The sequence below is a fragment of the Gracilinanus agilis genome, chromosome 2 (genome assembly GCF_016433145.1).
Source record: "Gracilinanus agilis isolate LMUSP501 chromosome 2, AgileGrace, whole genome shotgun sequence".
Taxonomy (NCBI): Eukaryota; Metazoa; Chordata; class Mammalia; order Didelphimorphia; family Didelphidae; genus Gracilinanus; species Gracilinanus agilis.
In genome coordinates this window covers 709788221-709813237 of record NC_058131.1, presented here as the reverse complement: position 1 = coordinate 709813237, position 25017 = coordinate 709788221, and the positions used below count along the sequence as shown (strand labels likewise).

The following is a 25017-nucleotide window of genomic DNA, read 5'->3' as shown; positions in this document are numbered from 1 at the left end:
CCATGCAGAAAGCACTATGAAAGGGGCCATGTTGACCTAAGACAAAATGCAGCCTCAGCCCTCATACAGATCTGCCTGGTATAAAATAGGAACCCAGAGCTTTATAATACTGCATATGCCAACTGATGTTTCCAGTGTGGGTTGTTCCCTCTACAGATGCTGATCACAGCCCCTCTGCAAGGGAACAGATGGTCTTTGAGTTGTTGGGGCTACGAGACCCCATGCCCCATGACCAGTCTCTTTGTCTGTCCATACAAAACTCAGAGGGGCAGCTGGATAGCTCAGTGGATTGAAAGTCAGGCCTAGAGATGGGAGGTCCTAGGTTCAAACCCAGCCTCAGACATTTCCCAGCTGTGTGACCCTGGGCAAGTCACTTGACCCCCATTGTCCACCCTTACCACTTTTCCGCCTAGGAGCCAATACACAGAAGTTAAGGGTTTAAAAAAAAAAAACAACTCAAAACAGAGGGAACAGTCTGCACCATGAGGGCCCAAAGTGGCCAAGTGTCCCCTGGGCCAGTGGTCCGAAGCTTGGACCAGAACATGGAATTGTCCTAACTTAGCAGGGCTGGTCCTTGGCCAGAGTGGCCCAAACCACCCCTAGCCTCTCCATCATGGTGCCCTGCCCCGTGCCCTCACCAAGCCTCAGAGAAGGGGCTTAAGGGAGAGACGGTATGATAAAGTTTAATTCATCTGTAATATGAGATGTTAGAATCCTAGCATGGCAGAGGGCAGAGGGATCCTGGAAATGAAAATAAAACCCTTATTTAATAGCCCCCCAAAGCTTACTTGTTCAAGGCCACACAGAAAGTTTGAACTTGAACCCAAGTCTCCTGATTCCTAGCCAGGAACAAAAATCACACACACACACACACACACACACACACACACACACACACACCCCATAGGTATATGTAATGTGTAACATGTATATTTAGCTATATATGTGTACGATATCTATGTGTCTAATTGTAATAATACAAGAGCAATATGTTCCCCAGAGATCAGCCTTTGGACACAAGGAGACAAAGGGTCAAGTCTTGCCACCACACTCTGGCTGTGTGACTAGCTTAAGACTTTAAGTGGTGGAGAAGCCTCCAATTGGCCTCACTGGAGGGAGTTTCCACACTGGGAGTCCCCTCGGCCACAACTACTGTAGTCCAGAGTTAGAGAGAATTCATTATCCAGGACAGCCCCATCTGGCACGTGCTCCACACTCAGCAGCCTGAGAAGTAAAGTGAGGGCCCCACATAATTAGTGGGGGTGAGAGGGAGGACTGGAATCCAGAACCTTCTAACTCTAAGGTTGTACCACACTGATTCTCATATGAAAATATTCTGAGGAAGACCCATAAGTATCCAGGATTTAACTTGAAAATGATGCACAAATGTGAATGGAATGCTTTGTGCAGTGCAACCTCCATGAACATCCTGGAGGCACTGGCCTACTACCTTGGGCGTGCAAGCAGGGGTTATGGAGAGCAGGGGTCAGCTTCCTCTCACACCCCTCAGATGGAACATAAGCCCAGCTCCAGGCCAGGGCCGGCGGCCCACAAAGGTCTGAAGGGCCTCTTCAGCCGGCTCTGGCCATATTAGTTCATAAGGCCAACTGATCTGTGGGAGGATAATGGAAACCCAACTGTCAGCAATAAGCATTTATTCAGGCAGACACAAGGAAAGGGAAAAGATGGCCTCTGCCCCCAAGGAGCTCCCAATCTAACAGGGGAGACGATGCACAAACAGCCATGGACAAACCAACAGATGGAGATCAAATGGGGCTGACCAAGAAAGGGAAGGTGTCAGCTCTGAGGGGGCCCGGGAAGGCTTCTTGGAGGAGGCAGAACTTGGGCTGGAATCTGAAGGAAGCCAAGAAAGCTGGACTCTAAATGCTTATGCCTGCTTTCATTAGACAGGACAACTGAGAATCACAAGGGATAAAATCGCAGCTTCAAAATGTAGCTTTGCCAGTCACTCAAGGGGATTTTACATGGTTGGTCCTCTTGTCATTCCCAGGAGGTTAAAAGAGAGGCAGAGACAGAGACAGAGACAGAAACAGAAAGAGAAGCAGAGACAGAGGCAGAAACAGAGAGAGATGGGGAGAGACAGAGACAGAGAGACACAGACAGAGATAGAGAGAAACAGGAAGACAGAGAGAAAGAAAAACTGAGACATAGAAAGAGACAAAAGAAGCAGAGACAGAGAAAAATAGAGAGAAATAGGAAGATAGAGAGATGGTCAGAGAGACAGACAGAAACAGAAACAATGATAGAAAGGGACAGAGAAAGAGACAAAAAGAGAGAAAAAGAGATGTGGAGACAGAGAGAGAAAGAGAGAAACAGAGAAAACAAAGACAGTTTGAAAAAACAGAGACAGACACAGAAAGAGTGACAGAGATGGAGAAAGAAACAGAGAAAACAAAGACAGAGTTTGAAAAAGAGACAGAAATAGAAAGAGAGGCAGAGAGATGGAGAGAGACAGAGAAACAGAAAGAGAGAGGAGACACAGAGGCAGAGGAAGATGGGGAGGAGAGACAGAGAAACAGAGACAGACAGGCAGAGGCAGAGAAAAAGTGAGAGACGGACAGACAGACAGAGAAAGAGACAGAGGGAGAGTGATGGAGAAAGCCCCACAGCACACGGATTATCTTCTCAGCCATCAGACCAGACTCATCATCCCTGCACCAGGGTTTGAGGGAGCCCAGCCTGTCCCTGTGCCCCAGGCAGTCGGCTTCTCCCTTCCCCAGCACAGCCGTGAGGCTCCCCGATAGTGACCTACTTCTTGGCAGGAGCCCGAAGTGGCCTCCTGGGAGTGGCAGCCCCAGCACCCTGCGCCTGAGGGGTGGATCCCCCAGACCAGAGGCGCCCAGCTTGGGGGCAGGGGCGGAGGGATGCACTTGAGGCCGGAGGAGAATGAAGCCCCAGGGCTGCTCCCTCCTCTCTCCTCCCCCCGCCAAGAGAAGGCGGAAATGAGGAGAGCCCACTCTGGGCTCCCGTCCAGCCCCGGGAGCTTTAAAGCTATCCGGACCCCCCAGGCCCAGAGGACTGGAGGCTGAGCCCTCCCCAGAGGCCAGGGACAGTGAGAGCTGCTCCCGGGGCTCCATCTGATTTCTCCAGGGAAGACTCCCAGGACGCCCCTCGGCGCCAGCCTCTCTGGGCTCCCCCCTGCCGGGCTCTGCGCCCTCGGGGCTCCGGGCCGTCAGACAGAGCTGCTGCCCCGGCACACGCCTCAGACCCTGCTTACCTCCGGCGCGGGCTTCATCCCCCGGCACGCTCCGGATCGCCGACAGAGCCGGGTCCTTGAGTCCCGGCAGCGGGGCGGCTTCTTCCTGGGTTGGGAACAAGGCAGGGCACAGATGAGCTTCCAGGGCCTGGATCTTCAGCCGCGAACTCTGCCAGCAGTAGCAGAACATGGGGCCGGCCAGGGGGAGCCGGGAAGCCCCCTCCCGCCGCCCGCTTTCCGCAAGGAGAGGGGGATGGGCTGGCCGTGCGGGGCTCAGAGCGCAGCAGCGCACATGGGCTCCTGCAGGACGGGGATGCTGGCGTGCACGGATCAGCCCCCACACGTGGGCCGGGGATGCCGTCAGCGAGGGGCTCTGGGCTCCGGGGACCAATGGCAGGTCCTGCTTGTATGCTCCGCCAGGGTTCCATTCACGGTGCTGACATCAGGAGCTGATGCTTTGGGGCCCCTCCCCCTCTGCCATTCACAAACTCCCTTCTCCCCCCCCCCCTCCACTGCCCCTTCCAGGGAGCCCTCCCAGAGCGCCGGCTTACACTGCTTGAACGCATTCACTCAGGGAAGCCAACGCCTCTCACCAGAGGTGCCGCAGAGTGGCAGACCTTTGTCCCTCCCGCCAGGCTGGCATGATGCCCCCGGCTGCCACTGCCTGCCAGCGCCAAGTTCATCTTCTCCTCCCCCGGGGCGCACCATCTATCTATCACACCATCGGGCACAGGACGTAAAAGCCCTGAGAGAGCCCCGGATCAGGCTGGCATGAGTCACCCTCTGGACGGTCAGTCACCCAGCCTGCAGGGAGAGGATGCGGGGAAGATGCAGCCTCCTGAGCCAGTCACACACTCACACGCACAGTCCCAGAGGCATCTGGACTGCCCGGACCCCTCTAGAAGGGAGGGAAGGAGGAAGAGGGAGAGGGAGACACAGAGACAAAGACAGAGAGACAGAGACAGACAGACAAAGACAGAGATAGAGACAGAGAGAGAGACAGAGAAACAGAGAGACAGTAGGAGAAAGACAGAGACAGAGATAGAGAGAGACAGAGGGAGACAAAGACAAAGAGAGAGACAGAGAGATAGACAGAGACCGAGAGACAAAGACAGAGATAGACATAGAGACAAAGACAGAGACAGAGAGAGACAGAGAGACAAAGACAGAGACAGAGAGAGACAGAGAGACAAAGACAGAGAGACCGAGAGACAGAGATAGACACAGAGACAAAGACAGAGACAGAGAGAGACACAGAGACAAAGACAGAGAGACAGAGACAGACAAAGACAGAGATAGAGACAGAGAGAGAGACAGAGGGAGAAAGTGATAGAGACAGAGACAGTCAGAGAGACAAAGACAGAGACAGACAGAGAGAGACAGAGAGACAGTAGGAGAAAGACAGAGACAGAGATAGAGAGAGACAGAGGGAGACAAAGACAGAGAGAAAGACAGAGAGAGAGACAGACAGTGACAGACAGACAGAGACAGAGATAGAGACAGAGAGAGACAGAGGGAGAAAGAGACAGAGACAGAGACAGTCAGAGAGACAAAGACAGAGAGAGACAGAGAGATAGTAGGAGAAAGACAGAGATAGAGAGAGACAGAGGGAGACAAAGACAAAGAGAGAGACAGAGAGACAAAGACAGAGATAGACATAGAGACAAAGACAGAGACAGAGAGAGACAGAGAGACAAAGACAGAGAGACCGAGAGACAAAGACAGAGATAGACATAGAGACAAAGACAGAGATAGACACAGAGACAAAGACAGAGACAGAGAGAGACAGAGATAGAGACAGAGACAGAGAGACAGAGACAGAGACAGTCAGAGAGACAGAGATAGAGAGAGACAGAGAAAGAGAGAGACAGAGACAGACAGACAGACAGACAGAGACAGAGAGATCACAGCATCATAGATCTGAACTCCAGCCTCCTTATTTGACAGATGAGGAAACTGAGGCCCTGAGAGGCAGAGACTCACCAAGAATCAAACAAGTAGTAAGAGGCAGGGGAGGCAGGGCTCCAACCCACCCTAACAGTCCCCTAATCCAGCCCTCTTTCTTCCTGGAGATCTAGTCCAGCCTCTCTGCAGTCCAGGATCCACAAAACTATCATGGAAGCTGTGAGAATGGCTCTCATTTACAAGGCACTTCAGTGTCTCCAAAAGCTACCTGAACAGGATCTCATCTGAGCCTCATGGTGCAGAAAGGAAAGGTGTTGTTATGCCCATTTTACAGATGAGAAAACTGAGTCTGAGAGATGGACATGCCCAGTCCCAGGTAGCGCGGCAGGCTCCCTGTCCCCGAGCCCAGCACTCTCCCTACTCCCCCAGCTCCCAGTGTGTTTCTCTCGCCCCAGCCTCCACACATTCATTGCTGATGCTGGCTCTAGGCTGGCAGGAGCTTGACCTTCATCTCACTGAGTTCTTACTCCAGCCTTGAGAGGGGGCTGCTGCCTCTATGATTTTCCCATTTTGCAGATGGGGAAACCAAGGCAGAGACAAGTTCAGTGACTCCCCCTGAACCCCTGGCTAAGCAAGGCTCTTGGCCGCCTTGGCCTCACATGGCTCATCCCCACTCCCCATTAGTCAATGCGAGTGCCCTCCCTGCCACGGTCTCCAGGAGCCCAGTGTGTGCCCAGCACTTTGCTCACTGTCCTTCCTCTAAGAATGGGAGCTCCAGGAGGACAGAGGCTGATGGTTGCCTTCTTGGCACCCCCAGAACCCAGCACCAAGCCTGGCAACCTAATGGTACTCAAGAAATGTTAACTGACCAACTGAGTGACCCACTCCCAGCCCCTATCCCTGCCCTGGAGTCCTTCTTGCTGCCATTCTATAGAAGCTCAGCTCAAGGAACCTTCATGGCTAAATGGTCATATCTGAGAGTGGGGGAGTTGGGTGGCTCAGTGAAGAGAGCCACGCTTGGGGTCAGGAGGTCCTGAGTTCCAATCTGGCCTCAAGACATTTCCTAGCTGGGTGATCCTGGGCAAGCCACAACCCCCATTGCCTAACCCTTAGCACTCTTCTGCCTTGGAAGTATGAATTCTGAGATAGAAGGGAAGAGTTTAAAAGAACTTTTACTCAAAGATTCTAAATTACACTGAAATAACTGCAGAGGAGGAGACATTTTCCATACCAGGATGTCCCCATGCCAATGAAATGACAAGTCCTGACCGAAAAACCAAAGCACACCCAAACGCAATGAAGCAATGAGGTAAGCTCTCTAACAACAAGACTTCTAGAAATGAACTCAAGGCCTGACACTAAACATTGGTTTTTCTCCTTGGAAAAGAATTTTCTTAAACGACACAGCAGACATTTCATTAAAAGGCTAAATAATATATACAAAATCGTTTTCAAAGGCAGCAGATTGCATTGAAAAATCATTATAATTTCCCCAAATTCCAATTTTTATTTAACAAACTTGAGAATTCACCATATGCTTCCCATAAAATCAACATCTTACCGAGTGGAGAAAGCAAATGATGTCCTACAGAGCAAGAAGCACGTGGGGTCTTGGCAGGCTCATTCCATCTCTGGCTCCCACTCCCTAACCATCCTCTCTCCTTTCTTCCTCTCTAAAAGCTACCTTCTTCCCACTTCTTCCACAAAGCCTTCCCTGATTTCTCTAGTCTCTCATGGCAAAGTGGAAGGAGAGTTGGCTTCGGTGTCAAGAGGACTTGGATTCAAATCCTTGCCGTGTCAATCACCAGTGATGTGTGTTGGTAGGACTCCATTGGTCAAGATCACATCAAGGTCCTTTCCACTCTATAAACCTACGAGGTCATAGAAGATCGTTTGGTCCAGGTATAGGTTGAACTAGATGGCCCCCAGGGTCCCACCTTCAATTCTGTGATTGTGAGATACTATTTGAGTGATATTAGGCAACTCACATCACTCCTGGGTCTTAGTGTCCTCAGCTTGTCCAGGTGATTCTCTGATTTTGTGTGGTTTTGTTTTCAGTCAACTCTTTGTGACCCCATTTGGGGTTTTCTTGACAAAGATACTGGAGTGGTCGGCCATTTTCTCCTCCAATTTTGTGCGGCAGGAAAGCAAACATCTGATTATTTCTCTCCAGAGTAATCTGGGTTTCACTGATATTGGTGAGGAGAATGCTTGCTGGAGTGGTCCATGTCCAACAGAAAATGCTTCTGGAGTTAGCGACCAATGCTATCCATCTACCACCAATTTGTGCCCAGTGCCACAGACTAGATACTCAAAATACAGTTAAGTAAATTGTATTGGTGTTCCACCATTCAGAAACAGCAACATTTCATCCAACCAAGTTGGGTTCCCATCAAGAGACCAACAGGCCACTTGTCAATCCTAGAACTATTATACCACAAAACCCCCCAAAAACATTTATTTAAGAAAGAAGTGAGTCTACTGGTTTATCTCATCTCGAAGGCTGACATGATAAGAACCAGGAGACCAAAGTGTGTGTCCCTGAGTCTACAAATGGAAAAAAAAAAAGAAAAGAATGAATCCAGTTCTCTTGAATCAAAACAGATTTCCATTCCCCACAAAAGGGACACTGTGAAATGATCTGTTCCATTACAATTAGGTTATCCACTACCATCTTGGCAATATCTGAGCTTATTACTTTCATTCCTCCCCATCTTTGACTTCAAAGAGGAAGCTAGCTGTCACGTTGAGTCAGAACAGTGAGCACTGTCTCCATGAGTCATTCAATGCTTAATGGGCAGCAACAGTATCAGGAATCAAGTATTTCTTACCCCCATAAGGTTCTGGGTGAAAACGAGTGTTCGTTCAAGTCCAAGGAGCCATGGATGCACTCTTTGCTAAATTCCTCTTCCAGGGTCCCTCCGTGGCATTGAGGTGACCATGGGTTCTTGACGGCTAAGCCCAAGAGCTCTGTCTAGTTCTACCCAACTCAAAGGTTTTCGAGTCCAAGCCCACCGATGAACAACGTTTCTCATCCAATGAGCAGCCAAAAACATCACCAGATTGGTTGCAGGATGATGATTCTTTCAGCCTCAATGAACATCCCTTACCATGTTCTAGGGAGCAAGTTCCCCCTTCCCTTCAGACTCTTGGCCTGTCTCCATGCATCTCTCAGGCCTGTATTGTTCTCCCCACTTACGTAGCCAACATGTTAGTTCAGTACTTCACCATTCTCCCCCTGAAATACTGCAACAGCCTCCTCCCTGGTTTTCCTGCCTCCAATTCCTCCCCCCCCACACACACACACTCCAATCCACGGCACACTGTAGCCAGAGGGATTTCCTGAAGCCCAAGTCTGACCATATCACTCTTTCTCAGCAAACTCCAATGGCTCCCCATTACATTCAGGATCGAAAGCAAATTCCTACTTGGCTTGTAAAGCCTTTCCCAACATGGCACCTCCTACCTTTGCAGCCTTACTGCACCTGCCCCCTTTCCTGCTCTCTAGAGTCCTGCTCCACATGTGGGATGGATGCTCCATCTCCAGCCACCTCCCTGACACTGTACTGTCCAAGGCCTCAATGGACTAGGAATGCTCTCCCACAAATCCCCCAAACTCTTTGCTTGGAACCCCTGGTTTGCTTCAAGACTCAGCTCAAGCACCACTTTCTAAAGGAAGCCATTCCCAGTCCTCCCCCAGCATCTCGTGTCCTTCTCCACAAAAGAGCAGGGCCCGACACCTTGTATAGAACTTGGCACCATCTAGCAGGTAAATGCTGGTTGTTAGTCAGTCAACATACACTTAATAAACCCCTCCTCTTTGCCAGATTCTGAGCCAAGAACTGGGGATACAAGGAAAAAGCAACAACCCAGGTCCCTGCCCTCAAGGACCCCACAGTCTAATGGGGGAGCCAACACGGAAATTAATACATACATTATAAATGGGGGAGGGGGCAATCTCAGAGTCAAGCCAGCAGTGGGGGGACCAAGAAAGCTCCAAGGAAACTGAGGCCCAAGATCATCCAGGCCTTCCGTGGCAGAACCAGGGAGAATCAGCCACGTGATGATACTGGCAGTATTGGGGGCTAAGAGGGAGCCCCTTACTCCTATCTGAGAAGCAGAAAGACAGCGGCTTGGCCTCGAGAGCTGCCATTTAGAGCCTAGGCATGGATGGGAGCCTTGATGGATGGCCAAGAAGGCAGTTCATGTTTCTCCTACCAGAGGGTGGGCTTTGAAAACACCAGGGGGAGACGGAGAGGTTTTCTCCAAAGAGGAGGGCGCTCGGGCATACTCCAGTTAGCAGCGTGGTCTGCTCTTGGACCCACATTCCCACAGCACACCTCCCTGACCCAGGGGGCTTTCCAATCCAACCCATCGGTCCCCTGTGCACCTCCCCAAGAGCGCCCTGATACTCCAAAAAAAAGATGCCCTCGGAGATCCATTAACACCACAAGCATGCCCTGGAAACAGTTGGTAAGAGACTGGCCTCCACCTTAGAGGCAGAGAAGGCTGACGGCCAGGGGAATGGATGGGGCCAGCCGGCCCAGAGCCGTCACTTCAGAGCTGGGGATGCAGTAGAGACATAGCCCAGATCCAAGTGTAGGACGAACAGATTTCAGAAACAGAAAAGAGCTTAGAGGTCACCCAGCCCCGTCTCTTCATTTTACAGAAGAAGAAACCAAGCGCCAAAGAGGTCAGAGATGTCAAACGGGAAGGGGGCTCCGTAGTCTGAGTCGAGCATCTTTTAGGCATGAGGAAACAAAAGGCCAGGAATTAGAGAAACTGGACAGGATTGGAATTCAGGTCCTCAGAATTCAAATCCAGTGTTCTCTAGACACAGATGTAGTCGAAACAAGACTTGAGTTCCCTTACTTCTTCCTAACAACAGCTCTCATTTACCTGATGCATTGCTTTCCCCAATAATCACATGAAGCAAAGAGCACAGGTAGTATGATACCTCTTTTACAGAAGAGGAAACGGAGTCTTGGAAGGATAGCTATTGAGTGACAGGGCCTGGATTTGAACTTGGGTCCCTTGACACGGAGAGATAATAACCCTTTAAAAATGTTTACTAGTCAGTCTGCACACATGAACTCTTTGGTTTATCACCAAGCCCAGGGAAGTGGCATTAAGGCTGTAATGTTCCCCATTTTACTGAATAAACAGAGACTCAGAAGAGACCCACAACTGGCTCACGGGCACAGTTGTTGTGTTGAAGGCAGAATACAGACGCTAGCCACGAGCCTGCAGAAGAAAGACCAGGGACTCCAGGTTTAAAATCCAAATCCTGCCTCTGACACAACCTATGAGACCTCGAACTCGCTACGCAGGGAGTGCCCAGAGATCCGAGAGCCAGACACATCGGGATCAGGGATTCTGGTGAAGGGAGGGCCTCCTGACGGAGGGAGCATCTCCAGCTCGGCTGAGAGTGGAGGAGAAAGGCTGTCTTCTTCCCCAGCCCAGCCCCCTGCCTAGGCCAGAGAAGACCCGGGGAACTCGGACATGGCAGAAGAGTTGGGAATTCCCCAGAGTTTCCTAGAAGTGGCCCCGGAAGCACAGGGGGTGACGATGGCATCTGTGTGAGAGCAGAGGACAAACCAGACACACTGAACAATGGTGTTTTCTGGACTCTACTGCGATGGAGAAGAAAGCTTCAGCGTCTGTGAGGGGGATCTCAGGAGGAGCCCTTGAAGGGCAAGAAAGGACCTCAGGCTACCTGACAATCCCCACCTGGATGTGCTCTAAGTCTGAGCCAGTGTGCCCCTGGCCTCTCCGTGCCCCTGATCTGCAGGGAATATCTGTGCCAACTGTTCTGACATGGCCATCCTAATCGATCCCTATTCCTGAAGGCCGATGAACTATGGCCAGCTAATTTATATTAACCGATCATCCAAGAGGGAAGCACCCCACTGAGGGGCTTGAGAACTAGAGACGCCCCTAGAAAACTGCCCCCCAGCCTTCAGGGATACCCCTGGGGACCCAACCTGCCAGTGTGAGAAAGGGAGAGAGGGAGAAAGAAAAAGAGACAGACAGAGACACAAAGAGAAATGAAGAGAGCAAAAGGGACGGGAGAGGCAACGGGAAGGGAGGGCAAAGACACAGAGAGAGACAGACCAACAGAAAGAAAAAGAGAGACAGATAAGAGAGACAGACAGAAGAGTGGAGAAAGGGAGAGACAGACAGATCAACAGAGAGGAAAAGAGACATACAGGAGAGAGGGAAGAAGGGAGAGACAGAGTGATAGAAAGGAAAGGAGAGACAGACAGAAGAGAGGAGAAAAAGAGACAGGGACAGAGATAGACTGACAAAAAGAAAGAGAGATGGAAGAGAGGAAAGAAGGGAAAGACAGAGACAGAGATGACCAAAAGAAAGGAAGAGAGACAGAAAAGAGGAAAGAAGGGAGAGACAGACAAACAGAGAGATAGAAAGACAGAGAGGGAAGGAGAGACATGTAGAAGAGAGGAAAAAGGGAGAGAAAGATAGACAGACAGACATTCAGACAGAGTACACACAAGTGACCAGAGTCTATGCCTCTAATGCTCATCTAGTCCCAGGTCTAGATCTCATTTCCAGCCATCCCGTCTACAGGTCGACATCCATTTTCTTCAAATTGCCCAAATGGTCCTCTCTTTTAGGATGTTCCTCTGATGACTAAAGAAAGCTAAGTTTTTCCTGGGCAACGTCTCTCCCTTCAGGCCCTGACATTTTTCAGAGGGCGCGCTGCCTTTGATGGCACAATAATGAGGCTAAATGAGCCTGGCGAGCCCAGAATGACGCCCAGGGCAAGAAGAGAGACCTCGAATGACCGTCCAGTGTCTTGGCCCCTTCCAAACATGGCTTTAGTTTAGGTTCTGCACTGACCCATCCAATTAGTGACTGGCGGTCAGTAGGGCTGCTTCCCGCTGCAAGGATGGGACTGATGAATGCTGACCACAGGCAGATTTTCCATCCCTTATTATCTCTGCTGCCCTGTTATGGCCCTGAGTACCTGAACACAGCCGGCTTCCTTCCAAAGGCAGGCAGGAAGCTCTGCCTTTCCTCTGCCTCCATCCTCCGTCTCCCCCTCGGACACTCTCTGCATGCAGCATCCTCCCTTCACCCCCCGGGCTCTCTGCCTGGGCTGCCTCACCGCTCATCTACGGCTCCCATCGAGGCTCAGCCCGGTGCCATCTGCTACACGAGGGAAGCCTTTCCCGATGCTGACCACAGTGTCTGCCCCATCCACCGCGGTTTTAGTCACTTTGTATATATTTTATATACAAATACATAATACACATAATACATTAAAATATAGTTTATGGGTCTCTATCTATGTATATGTCACACACACTAACCAGTATCAGCTCCTTAAAGACAGTTTCATTTTTGTCTTTGTGTCTCCAGATAGGGAGAATAGAAGTGACTTTCCCAGGGTCACACAGCTAGTGTCAGAGATTTGAACTCGGACCAACACTCCATTCATTGTGGCATCTGTCTTTGTATGTCTCTGGGTCTCAGTTTTTTCCTTTGTAAAACAGGAGTCTTGGACTCGATGAGCTGAGCCTGTGAGCCCAGGACCCTTTGGATTCAAATGGAGACAGAGTCCAGGCAGGAACTACAGAGCCAGAAAATATTGTCAATTTTGAGTGAAGAAGGATCTGAGATCAAATTCTGCCCCACACTTGCTTATGACCTCGGGTTTCTCATCTATAAAAGGGAAATAACACCACTTCCACTGGGGTTTCATATCCAGTGCCAGGCACTGCATCTGCAGCCAGGACCTGGGTTCAGAATCTGGCTCTGATGCTTGTTCCCTGTGGAACCTTGGCAGATGATCTCACCCTCTAATCCTCAGTTCCTCATGTCTGGATCACCTCTAGGAGACTGTCTGGCTCTAAATATGGGATCCTGGGATCCTCCCGGGGCTGGTGGGAGTCCTCAAGTGCCCCAGGCATGGATGAGCTCTTTTAGCTCTGATCTTTCTTACTAAATGCTGAGAAGAAGCCTTGGGGAAGGTTCTAGAGAAGCCACAAAGAGGGAGGAACTTCTGGTTTTTTCCTTTTATTTGCGTGATTCCCTGGAGGTCCTACAGGATACAGCGTGATTCTGGTCAAATACACGGTCACGCAGGGTCCAAAATCCAGACCCAGAAGCTGCAGTGAGTCTGGTTTCGACAAACAGCTTCAAATAATCTCCTGTTGAGGACATTCTTTGGGGCAGAGTGAGTGGGGCCCATCAGAGGCCAACCCCAAGAAATGACCTGCCAGGTCAATCCACAAGAATGATGGGAGGATCCAAGGCCAGTCACCGGAGGCTCCGGGCAAGGCCAGTGAGGGGGGATGATGGGAACAGGGCTGAAAGGGCTGAAAGGGCTGAAAGGGCTGAAAGGGCTGAAAGGGCTGAAAGGACTGAAAGGGCATCCCAGGCTCGGAAGAGAGCAATGACTTCAGAGATGCGTGGGAAGACCTGCATGGACCGATGCAGAGGAAATTCAGTAGAACCAAGAGAATATTAGAGATGACCAAGAGATCACCCCAAGAATGTACACGAAAAACCACTGAGAAAAGCCAGCTGGGTCCGGAGTAGTTGTGCCATCCTGCCTCCAGGGAATAATGCCAGGACACGCGTCCCTTCTTCCAGGACAGTGTTCAGATGGTCAGCGTCACACCGCTGCGGGACGTGGCTGGTCTCACCTAAGTATTTCCCTTCTTAAAGTGAGAAGGGTCATTTGGGGGAGCAGACCAGGCAGGAAAAGAGGGGGATACAAGAAAACAAGGGCACAGAGGGCAGATTTAATAAAACGAAGACCCAAGAAGAGGAATCTGAGATGGCCAGAGACACAGCAAGGCAGAGAGGGTTATCTATAATTGTGTGTGTAAGTGTGTGCGTCAATGGGTGTATATTGTGTCTCTGTATACACACGCACACGTAAATACACACGTCCATGGATGTCTATGTACAAATCTGTGTTTGTTTTTTAATTGGGGGTAGCTTGGGTCTCCCCATCTTGCCAGGAAGGACAGTGCCTCCACCAGTCACACCTGACCCTACCATGCACTGGCACCAGAGCTCTGACACAATCCATTTCTGCTGGGGGCCAGTTTGCCCCTCCTCATGTCATATTCTTGGGGTCACCACATTAGGGTCAGATTTGGTGCAGACACAATTGGTTTTAACCCACTAGAGCTCAGAACTCCTGCATTCACTCAAAGACAGTGCCAGCCTCCATAGGAGTAGGATGCCAGGCTTGGCACACCATACCCAGCACCCTATCTCTCTTTTTCTTTCTTTCCTTCTCTTCTTTCTTTTCCTTCCTTCTTTCCTTCTTTTTCTTTCTTTCTCTTCCTCTTCCTTTCTTCCTCTCCCTCTTCTTCTCCCTCTCCTTCCTTCCTCACTCCTTCCTTCCCTCCCTCCCTCCCTCATTCCTTCCTTCCTTCCTTCCTTCCTTCCTTCCTTCCTTCCCCTTCCATCTGAGAATCAATACTGTGTACTGGTTCCAAGACAGAAGAGCAGCAAGGGCTAGGCAATGAGGGTTAAGTGACTTGCCCAGGGTCACCCAGCTAGAAAGTGGCTGAGGCCAAATTTGAAACCAGGACCTCCTGTCTCTGGGTCTGGCTCTCCATCCACTGAGCTACACAGCTGCACCCCCACACTACCTTTTTCAAAACACATAAGAGCTGGGAATTTCTCAGAAAGAAGAGTAAACCCAGCTTAATTCAGTCAAACAACCACTTTTTTAGCCCACATTATGAAAAAAGGCAAAATGGCTGCCATCTCCGCTTTTTAGCCACTCAGTCCTCATGGAAGGTACCTTGAGCACAAGGACAGTTGGACCTTTTGTCTCTTGGCAGCCCAGCCCTAGTCCTGGCAGATTGATCACGTAGGCCCTGGGTCAAGGCTCCGCAGCTCTAAGTCAGCAGCTTTATCTGCTGCTGTCCCCGAGTGCCTTCCTCTTCCCTTGCCCAGGATGGGAAAAGCTCACCAAATCACAGCCCAGATCCTGGGGGGATCTGCTCCCCCCTAATGATACACCGAGGGGAAGCAGAACCCAGCAAGGCCTTCTAGGCCAAGGTCCTCCCTCACCAACAGGCAGGAGTCCCAGCACCCCGAGGTCTAATTCTGGGGGATTGATTGCTGTCAAGCTCATTAAATCATAGATTCAAGAGGAAAATCTGGGATGAGCTAATTAAAATTGTGATGTGCACCGAGGAGTGAAGAGAAATGGGTTGGGCATCACCTATTATGCTGCAAAAGGCCAGCTGCTTTGAGTTCAAGAAGGCTCCGTTACCTCTCTTGCTGTAGGGCCATGGCCAAGTCCCTTCCCTCTCCGATAAAATGAGGGACTGGACTAGAGGCCCTACGAGAGCCTCCCTGCTCTGACCCATGCAAAGCACTCTTCGAAAGAAAGGGCCTTCGTAAGCCCCGACGGCTGGCAGCTCAGAGGCCCAGGAGCGCAGGGAGGGACTGCGGGGATGCCGGAGAAGGTCAGCCCCATTTTTAAAAAGTGCAAAGCCAGAGTGGATTAGAAGCAAGGAAAGTGTCACAGACAAGGTTGTTATAATGACACAGAAGGGCCGGCATTGGCCTGGGCCCAAGACGTGCGGAGCAGGATCCTGAAAGGACCGTATACGTTATAGGTCTTCTTTATCTTTTAATGTATTGAACATGTTTTATTCTCTCTCTCTCTCTCTCTCTCTCTCTCTCTCTCTCTCTCTCTCTCTCTCTCTCTCTCTCTCTCTCTCTCTTTCTCTCTCCCCCTTCACCCTCTCTCTCTCTTTGTCTCTTCCTTCTTCTTCTCTGCCTGTCTCCTCCTCCTTCTCTCTCTCCCTTTCTGTCTCTCTCCTCCTTCTCTCTCTGTCTCTGACTCTCCCTCTCTGTCTCTATCTCTCTTTCCCCTCTCTGTCTCTCTCTATCTCCCTTTCTTTCTCCATTCACTGCTGTTGGTTTTCAATGCCTCCCTGTCCTCTCTCAAGAGATGTCCCCCTTGTTTGTTAAACAAAACAAACCAACACACCAACCACATGTCCAACCTGGGCTTCATTCCACATCCGTAATCCACCACCTTCTCCTGGGAGACAGGATGGACCGTGCAGAATTCTCGATTTCTAGTTTAGGCCTAGGATTTCAGTGATGTAGAGGAAGCCCAGAGAGAAAACCTCCTCTACCAAAGTCCCGCCAGTACTCCTGTACACGCCAGTACTGGCTCCACCTTGGTAGGAGCTAGAAGAGGCCTCAAAAGCCATCGAGTGCAACATTTCCATTTAAAGATGAGGAAATGGAGGCCCAGCGCATGAAATGACTTATCCAGGGTTACAGAAGACTTATCAGAGGCAAGACTTGACTCTGAGCCTCCTGACTCGGAGGCCAGTTGTCTCTTCACTAAACCCAACCACCTCTCCCTGATTTATAATCTGTTTTTTATTTATAAGATGGGTCTTTAATCAAGGTTGGAAGATTAATCTGGGAAGACTCATAGAACCTTGGTCCTGGAACTTCCTTGAGTTGTTTTCTTTATACAGAGCCATGATAAATAGATTTAGAATTCATCAAAACCTTATAGGTCAGGGGGCAGCTGGGTAGCTCAGTGTATTGAGAGCCAGGCCTAGAGACGGGAGGTCCTAGGTTCAAATCCGGCCTCAGACACTTCCCAGTTGTGTGACCTTGGGCAAGTCACTTGACCCCCATTGCCCACCCTTACCACTCTTCTGCCTTGGAGCCAATACACAGTATTGACTTCAAGATGGAAGGTAAAGGGTTAAAAAAAAACAAAACCTTATAGGTCATGTAATTCAAAGTCCTCATTTTATATACAAGGAGCTCAAGGAGGTGGTTTGCCCATGATCGCAAAGTAAGAAATCAGGATTTGAACCCAGATCCTCATACTTCAAACCCAGGGCTCTTTGTAGGACACTATGCTAGGAAATAGGAAGAACATTTCCTACATAATAAAGGGCGGCTAGCTGGGGTTTTCGTCGTGTCGATAGCACCTACCTCGTTTAAGTCCCGCAGAGGTTCCACTACTTCCTTTGGCCAAACAGCCACCCTCTGATCTGATCTGAAAAATAAAGGGAAAGGCATCTCACTCGGGGTCTCCTTTGGCTGCAACACATGCCACGAGGACCAGAATTGCCCTGCCCCAGGGCTGGGTGTTCCACATTGGATTGGATGGGGACATTTAAGGACAGATGGGCATTCGTGAGATGCCTGGTTGGACGTCCTTTTAGAATCACTCCAATGAAGGATAAACTCTGATTTCAACATGCCAGTTCTTTCTGCCACATCCAGAGCTTCCCCTGACTCTCGGTGGTCAATGGTCAAGCAAGCCCTGTGAGATGAATCAGATCTCTGAACAACTCACCCTGGTTCTGTTGGTGACCACCAGAATTACTGGACCCCCTGTCTTCAGCCCCAGATCAACGGTCAAACTCATCCACTGTCCAAAATGGGAAAAAATGCCCAGCTTGCGGCCCCCAAATTCCCTCTGCCATTTTCAGAAAATAATGCTAGCACCCATTTCCATGACCTGATGTGGTTGACTGAGCACTCTCTTCTAAACAGCCCAGCGAGCTATTACGGTGTTATCCATGGTGGAAGAGACCTTGGCGACCCTCTTGTCCAAGCCCTGCCTACCAAGGGATCCTCACGACAACACACCCCAATGTGGTGACCCAATTATTCCAGGATGTCCTATGGAGAAGCAGAAAGGCAATTCCTCTTTGGCACAGATCTCGAATGACTATCAAGCTTCTCCTCCATCAAATGTGTCTGTCCCTTTGCAACTTTACTCGTTATCCTTTACTTGGCCCTCAAGCAGGACAAGTCTTCTTCCTCTTCCAGGAAAACTTTCAAATATGGAAAGACCCTGATCATGTCCCTCCCGTCTCCCCGCTGCCCCCCCCCCCAGGTCTTCTCTGAATCAACTGAGAAATCCTTATTTTCATCAACTGACACTGATAGAGAAAGAACTCAAAGCCCTTCCCCAGGCTGGCTGCCTCTTCTGAAACATCTACTTCCCGACGCCATTCCTAACATGTAGTGCCCAGCACTGAAATCGGACCTGCCTCTGTGGTGCGACCTGAGTACAAGGCTGGCCTCTCCCTCCCTACTTATTCCTCGATGCTGCTGGCCTTGCTCCAGAAGGCAAAAGGCTTTGGCCATTTCCTTGGCTGCCATGTGACAGATTCATATTGAGTTCACAGTTGATTAAAACTCCCAGCCCTACTTTCAAGAGTCACCCTAAAAGAGCCTGCCAGCCCTGGAACATTCCTCTGCAAAGACCACTTTCCTGTGGTCTCCTCCTGAGGTTCAGAGCCTCCACTTTGGGGAATGGCCCAGACCAGCTGCCCTTCGTTCTTCTTTAGACCTCCTTCCTGATTTTCTGGACTTCAACATCCTGCCCCCATCTAGGTACCTTCCTCCTCCTGGCTCTCTTCCCCCCATTAGAATGGAAGCTCCTTGAGGACAAGGGCTATGTTGTTTGCTTTTAGATCCCTACCACTCAATACAGTGCCTGACACATTCATAAATGCTTAAACAATTGCTTCCTTCCTTATTTGATCTATTATGTATAAATATATGTATGTATTTGATAAATATATATAACATAATATAATAATTAATTCTAAATATATATATAAATATATAAATGTTTTTTACTTGTTTTATCATATATTCCTATCATGTTTCATCCTCTGGGAATCAGCCCCATGGACTAGTCTAGTGATTTGAATATTATTATCTCTTTTCCAAATGAGGAAACTGAGGCTCAGAGGGGTTAAAAAGATTTGTCCAAATAAAAATTAAAAAATAAAACCAAAACAAAAAGACTTGTCCAGAATCCAAATTCTCTCCATTCTATCCATTAAAGAAATAAATGAATTTGTAAAATAAATTCTTTTTCTTGTGCTATCTAAAACATTTAAGCCAAAGGGCGAAAGGCATTTTTTAAAATACTTGCCTTCCCGGCCGGCTGTGGTCACCTAAACCAAGTAAATCGTTTGCTTCCATCGAGACGCAATGATGAAAGCATACGGCTTCAGCAGGGACCCTCGAAGCCTCATCTGTATTTCACGCAGTGCCCCACCAACTTCTCTAATCCATTCCTAGGCTGAGTGAGCAGCATCCCCTGGAGGAGAGCTGGTAACCATGGAGACAGTTTACTTCTAAAGGGAAGAGAAGAGGCTAAGGACCAGCTCCGTAACAGCCAGAGTCCTACACAGGTCAGTAGATCAGGACCCGCTGATGGACGATGGAGAAGTCGGACCCAGGGACAAGAGCAGAGCCCCACTCCCAGAAGCCTGAGGCTTCCTGACACTTTCAGCCAGAAGTGAATGGAGCTGGAAGCAGGCAGCCGCCGCTCCTCTCCCTCGGACTCAGATTTTACTGCCAGGCTTTCCCTGCTCCACCCCACTGCCAACCACATCCCTAACCCAAGGATTTGGGATCCCTAAAGCTATTTTTTTAATGGTCCCTCCCTATAGACTCTAGAGACCTAGCCTCTATCTAGAGACTTCTCTGTGGGGGAAGAGATCTACTCAAGTCTATTCAATTCTACTTTGTCATATTCCATTCCCCAAGAAAAATAGTAAATTGATCCAAATACCTGCTCCAGTAGGACTCCAACAGGGCCCAGTTAGCCCCTAAAATAGGAGGCCCATCGGAAGGAATGGGGAATGCTCAACGTAGAGGTGGGGAGACTTTGGCCATGATTGCTGCCTCCAAATATCTGAAGGGCCACCATTATATAAGCCCTTTGCACATAGCAGCCAACACTCAACGGTGAGTAAAAGAGACAAAGAGGCTAATTTAAGCTCAATGTCAGGACAACTGGAACAATTGGAGGTGTCCGAATGGGACAAGGGCTGCCCAAGGGATGGAAAGCATCTCTAGGCATGGACCAGATGAATGCTTGTTGGGACATGTTAGAGAGGAGGCTCCAGATCCAGTACAGATTCTAGACAGCTACGAGGCTGCTGAGGTCCCTTCCAAGTCTAAAATTCAGAGATCTTTGAGCCAGGGCACCTCATCTCCTGGGCTCTGGGGGATTTTCCATCTTTCTTCCATGTGGGAACTTGAATATTCTTGCCCTCAGTCCCTGGCTTTCAGCTCTTTTTCATGGGCTGTTGTCCTCCCACAAGACTGTAAGACCCTTGAGGGCAGGGACTGCCTTTTTATTTATCTTTCTCATTCACAGTCCTTGGTACAAAGTAAATGCTTAGTAAATGTTCTGCCCACTACAATTAAATATAACAATGAAAAATGTTGTCTATCACATGGGTTAAAAAAAAACTAACCTCCTATGCTCCATGGGATTTTCATAAGACACAGGATGGATGGATGGATGGATGGATGGATGGGTGAATGGATGGGTGGATGGATGGATGGATGGATGGGTGAATGGATGGGTGGATGGATGGATGAATGGATGGATGGATGGGTGGATGGATGGGTGGATGGATGGATGGATGGATGGATGGATGGATGGATGGATGGATGGATGGATGGATGGATGGATGAACGGATGGATGGATGGGTGGATGGATGGATGGCTGGCTGGATGGATGGTTGAGTGATCTCATCTATATGGATGTTCTCTCCAACACAGATGACTTCCCATCTAGACCTGCCCATCCTGGCTGACTCTCTTCCCACTCCTCCCACAAGTGTGCCAAAGGAGCCCAGCTGGGATGCTGGAGGCCACCCTCACTTTCCCTCTTATCCATGGAAGCCGTGAGCTGGCCAACATTTATCCCTCCCTCTCAGCCCACCACAACCCTGTCTTCTTCCTGATTTTCCCCGAAGACACCCTTTACTCTGGTTCTTATACTTATTACCTCTTCTTTTTTTTGGTATAGATTTTTGGTGTGTCTATTGTGTATACATTTATACATAATGTATACATTGGCATATATCTAGGTATTTTTTTAAACCCTCAACTTCCATCTTGTAATTAATACTGTGTATTTTTGGTTCCAAGACAGAGGAGGAGTAAGGGTAGGCAATGGGAGTGAAGTGACTTGCTCAGGGTCACACAGCTAGGAAGTGTCTGAGCCTAGATTTGAACCTAGGACCTCCCGTCTCTAGACCAGGCTCTCAATCCACTGAGTCACCCAGCTGCCCCTGTATTTTATATGTGCAAAGACTGATTATGTTGTAATTGCTATCTCCCTCTTTTGAATGTAAGCTCTTTGGGGACAGCTAAGTGGCTAAGCCTGGGCCTCCCTGCTGGCTGTAGCAGCATAATCTGCTCTCTCCTCTCTCACCAGCTCAGCAGCCTGGAGGTGAGGGGGTGTCGGGGCAGCCCCAGAACCCCAGAGAAAAGCCAGGGGGTCAGGGACCCCTCAGGCCTCTGGGACTCCCCAGAAAAGGCTGGTTTTTCACTAACCATAAAAAGAACTGTGGGCCCTCTCTCTTTTTGTACTGCCCAGGGCTTCGAAGGCCAGGAAAGCCAGAGGTGGACAAAGCAGAAAGAGGCAGAGCCTCGGCTAGTTCTGTTTGGCCCCAAAGGCCAGAATGAGGTGCGGTCAAGCGGTCAACAGGCCTACTGTGTGCTAAGTGCTTGGCAGACAGAGACAGAGAAAGCACATTGGACTATATTATAGTCACTATAAGAAAAAACTTCCAAACAATCAGAGCTGGGAGTCTGGGGAGCAGAATGTAGCCTCACTGGCCATCGCCACTGGGGTCAGCCTGGACCTCGCTTGGACCTCAGCCAGACGGAACTTGGAGCCCGGCGCCCGGCCCAGCGATGCACAAGCATTTAGGATGGGCCCCGGGGCCACACCGAGCTCAGCACCCCATGATGCTCTCCCCAGACAGAGAGGCGTCACCAGGCCCGTCCACTGCCCAGAGCATGTCCTGAACCCAGGCAAGGGCGCATGGGCAGAGGGGAAGGCGGGAGGGACCGGGAGAGGCAGCCTAAGGCCAAAAATCCCTCCTGGGCATTTGGGAAATGTCTTTTTCCTTTAAAATGAAAGTACCCAAGTGGAGCGATCCACCCATGGAAATTTACTGGAGAACAATCATCAGCTGAGCCTCTCTAGAGCAATCCATCTCCTCCCTGCCTCCAGCCTTCCCCGGACAGGTGAGCGCCAGACGCTCTTCCCCATCCATCAGGCGGGGGGCAGCCCCCCCCCCCAGCATCTGGAATTTTACAGAAGGAGCCGCGTCATCGGGGGCATCATCCTCGCCAGCCTGACGAGAACGTCCCCCCTGAGGCTTGTCAAGAGACGTCAAGCCCGGAAAGCCTAACGGGCTGGCAGAGGGGTGACCTCCAAAGCCATGAGCAGGCAGAAGGGGCCCAGAACCCCCTGGAGAGACAAAAGAGCTCCTACGAGGCCCCGAATCTCGGGCCTGACGCACTGCTATAGTTGAACATCCCATTTTAAACACACCGAGTTAATCACCCTAAAAGGCACATTCATGAAGCCGACCAGGGAATCCTCCGGCCGCTTAGCCTTCTCCCCACGCACCCCAGTCCCTGCCCCTGCTTGTTCCTGAGAGCTGGGGAGTCGTCTTGGGGCAGTCACTGTAGAGGGCCCGAGAGCCGGGGCTCCCGTCAGGGAGGGGGGCCTTCAGCCTCTCCGGTTCCCCCCTATTTCTTGTCGAAGACAAGCTCCCAAAGGGCAAGGGCCGGCTCATCTCTGCCTTCCAAGCGAGGCGTCCCAGGGTTCTCCGCCTCCGTCTGACCGCTGGACAGGAAGGATACGGACGTTTCTAAGCTGGTTCTTGTCCTCAAGAAGCTTCTTCTTGAGGTGTGCAGAATGAGGGGAGCGATTTGAGGAAGGGTCTGTAGCCTGTGGACGTGATAGCCATCGTCCATCCAGCGCTTAGGGGTCACCTGGTGGGAGAGGAATCCGGTGTCCCCTGCTTGGCCCCCGAGGGCAGGACTGGACGCCAAGGGCCAGAGCTCTGGATGTGGACCTCGAGCGTCAGCGTGAGAATCAGATTCCCACAAGTCGGGGCTGCGCAGAGGCCGAGTCGCCGGCTGGGGCGTCCCCGTCGTCCCTCGCCGGAGCTCTCGGAGCCAAGGCTGGAGGGCTGCGTGGGGGCTCTTTCCTTAGAGGGGCTCCCCGTCTCCTTGGGCAGCTCATCCTCCGCACTGGCTCCTTCCGAAGCTCCTTTTGCCCTCCCTCTCGGCAATCCCATCCGCTCCCCTGGGCTCAACGATCCTCCTTCTGCGGGTGACGCACCCATCTCTCCCCTCGGCCACAGCCCCACATCCACGATTGCCTATTAAACATTTCCAAAGTCCGGCCCTCCAGAGAGCCCTCTCGCTCGCACGTGCTCCAAACAGAAGCCGTTATCTTCCCCCCAAACACTCTCTGTCGTCCCAGATTTCCCCCCTGTCCCAGGCGCCATTTTCCATCCATCTCCAGGTCTATACGTTGGCCGCTGCCCTCCTCCCCTCTCGGCCAGTCTGTGGCCAAACCGGGGCCTTTCTACCTGCCCAGAACCTCTTCCATGTGCCGCCTTCTCTCCCCTCTGAGGGCTGCTCCTGAGGGTCAGACCCTCGTCCCCTCGCCCGGAACGGATCCCAGCAGCCCACGATTCCCCTCCACGCGAGCTCCTCCAGGCTCTGCTCCACACATGCCGCAGCCTACAGACTGGACCTCCTCAACCAGAACCGCCATCCTCCGCTGCTCACTCCTGTCTGACTCTTCAAGACCCCAGTTGGGGTTTTCTCGGCAGGTACTGAAGTGGAGCTCTGCGTCCTTCTCCAGCTCACTGGACAGGTGAGGAAACTGAGGCAGACAGCGGCATGACCTGCCCAGCACCTCACAGCTAGCAAGCGTCTGAGGCCAGATCTGAACTCACAGGGATGAGGCTTCCTGACTTCCAGCTTCAGCATTTTATACCCCAAACCACCTACCTGTCCAGAATGGCCTCAGCCTGAAACCTTTCACCCGAGAGAGAAGCCCTGAAAACCCTTCACCGTCTGGCCCCAACCTAGCTTTGCAGGCTCACTGGACTCCCTCCAGCCCTCTGGGATCCGAGGCCCTCTCTCTGCTCTTGGGGTGCCCCCACCCCAATCTTTCATCACTCTGTGCTGCCTGGAATGGACTCGCTCCCTTCTGCCTCACAGGCACCCCCTCTTCCTCCAAGGAGCAGCCCTTCTCCCCATTTCCCAGCTGCCGGCGCCCTCTTCTCCCCCCGACTCTGGAATGTGACAATTCTGCATTTGTGGGGTACAGAAGTGCACGTTGCCTCCCCTCTTCCCATCCCGGCTCCCTGCGCTCGGGAAGTCGTGCTTTGTGTCCGCAGTCCAAGCCGCGGGCACAGTGCCCAGAACGTGGCGGGCACAAATGGAACTGATCGTGAACGGATGGATCCAGTAGAAGGACACGAAAGGTCCCGGTTAAAATGTCGACGTGTGTGTCGTGTGGAAGGAATGACAGCCGACGGCCAGACACCGGCACGTCCCTCGAGTCACCCACAGGGCCGTGGGGGACCCTGCAGGCACACTCAGGACGGGAAGGAAACAGCCGGGCACGAGGAGATGCCGGAGAGGGCAGGGGCAGAGAGCCGCTGGAGGAATTCTGGGATATCTGCTTGGAGAGCAAAGAACGAAAACCCCGGAGGGGGGCGTCCCCGAGAAGGCCGCAGGCGGGGACTCTCCTTTATGATCTTCTGGGGATCCCTCCCTAAGGAAGACAGACCTGCAGAAGCCCAGAGCTCCAAAGGCCCAACACCGGCCTCGACTTCATCCTCTCCAGACGGGGCCACGGTGGACGGGGCGCTGGCCGAGGGCCAGAAAGGACCCGAGTTTGAATCTAGTCTCAGGCACAGCTGACCACGAATCTGCTGTACAAAAGTCCCAACACACTGCCAAGTCAGCCTTGGCTGGAAAACCTCCCACGGGGGAGGAGGGAACTCATCACCTCCCAAAGGAGAGGCAAGGGGGGAGAGGACAGGGT

The 25017-nt window shown here is 51.1% G+C and overlaps 1 protein-coding gene across 1 annotated transcript in view; it reads right to left on the bottom strand.

Annotated features, from left to right (window-relative positions):
* The window catches only part of FAM13C (family with sequence similarity 13 member C), an 82397-nt gene that overhangs the window by 31231 nt on the left and 26149 nt on the right, over positions 1-25017 (bottom strand). Inside the window, exons 3-4 of the mRNA XM_044659217.1 lie at positions 17093-17156; positions 3239-3323 (exon numbers count right to left, since the gene is read on the bottom strand). Coding sequence (XP_044515152.1) covers positions 3239-3323; positions 17093-17156 — 149 coding nt within the window. The remainder of the gene's footprint in view (positions 1-3238; positions 3324-17092; positions 17157-25017) is intronic.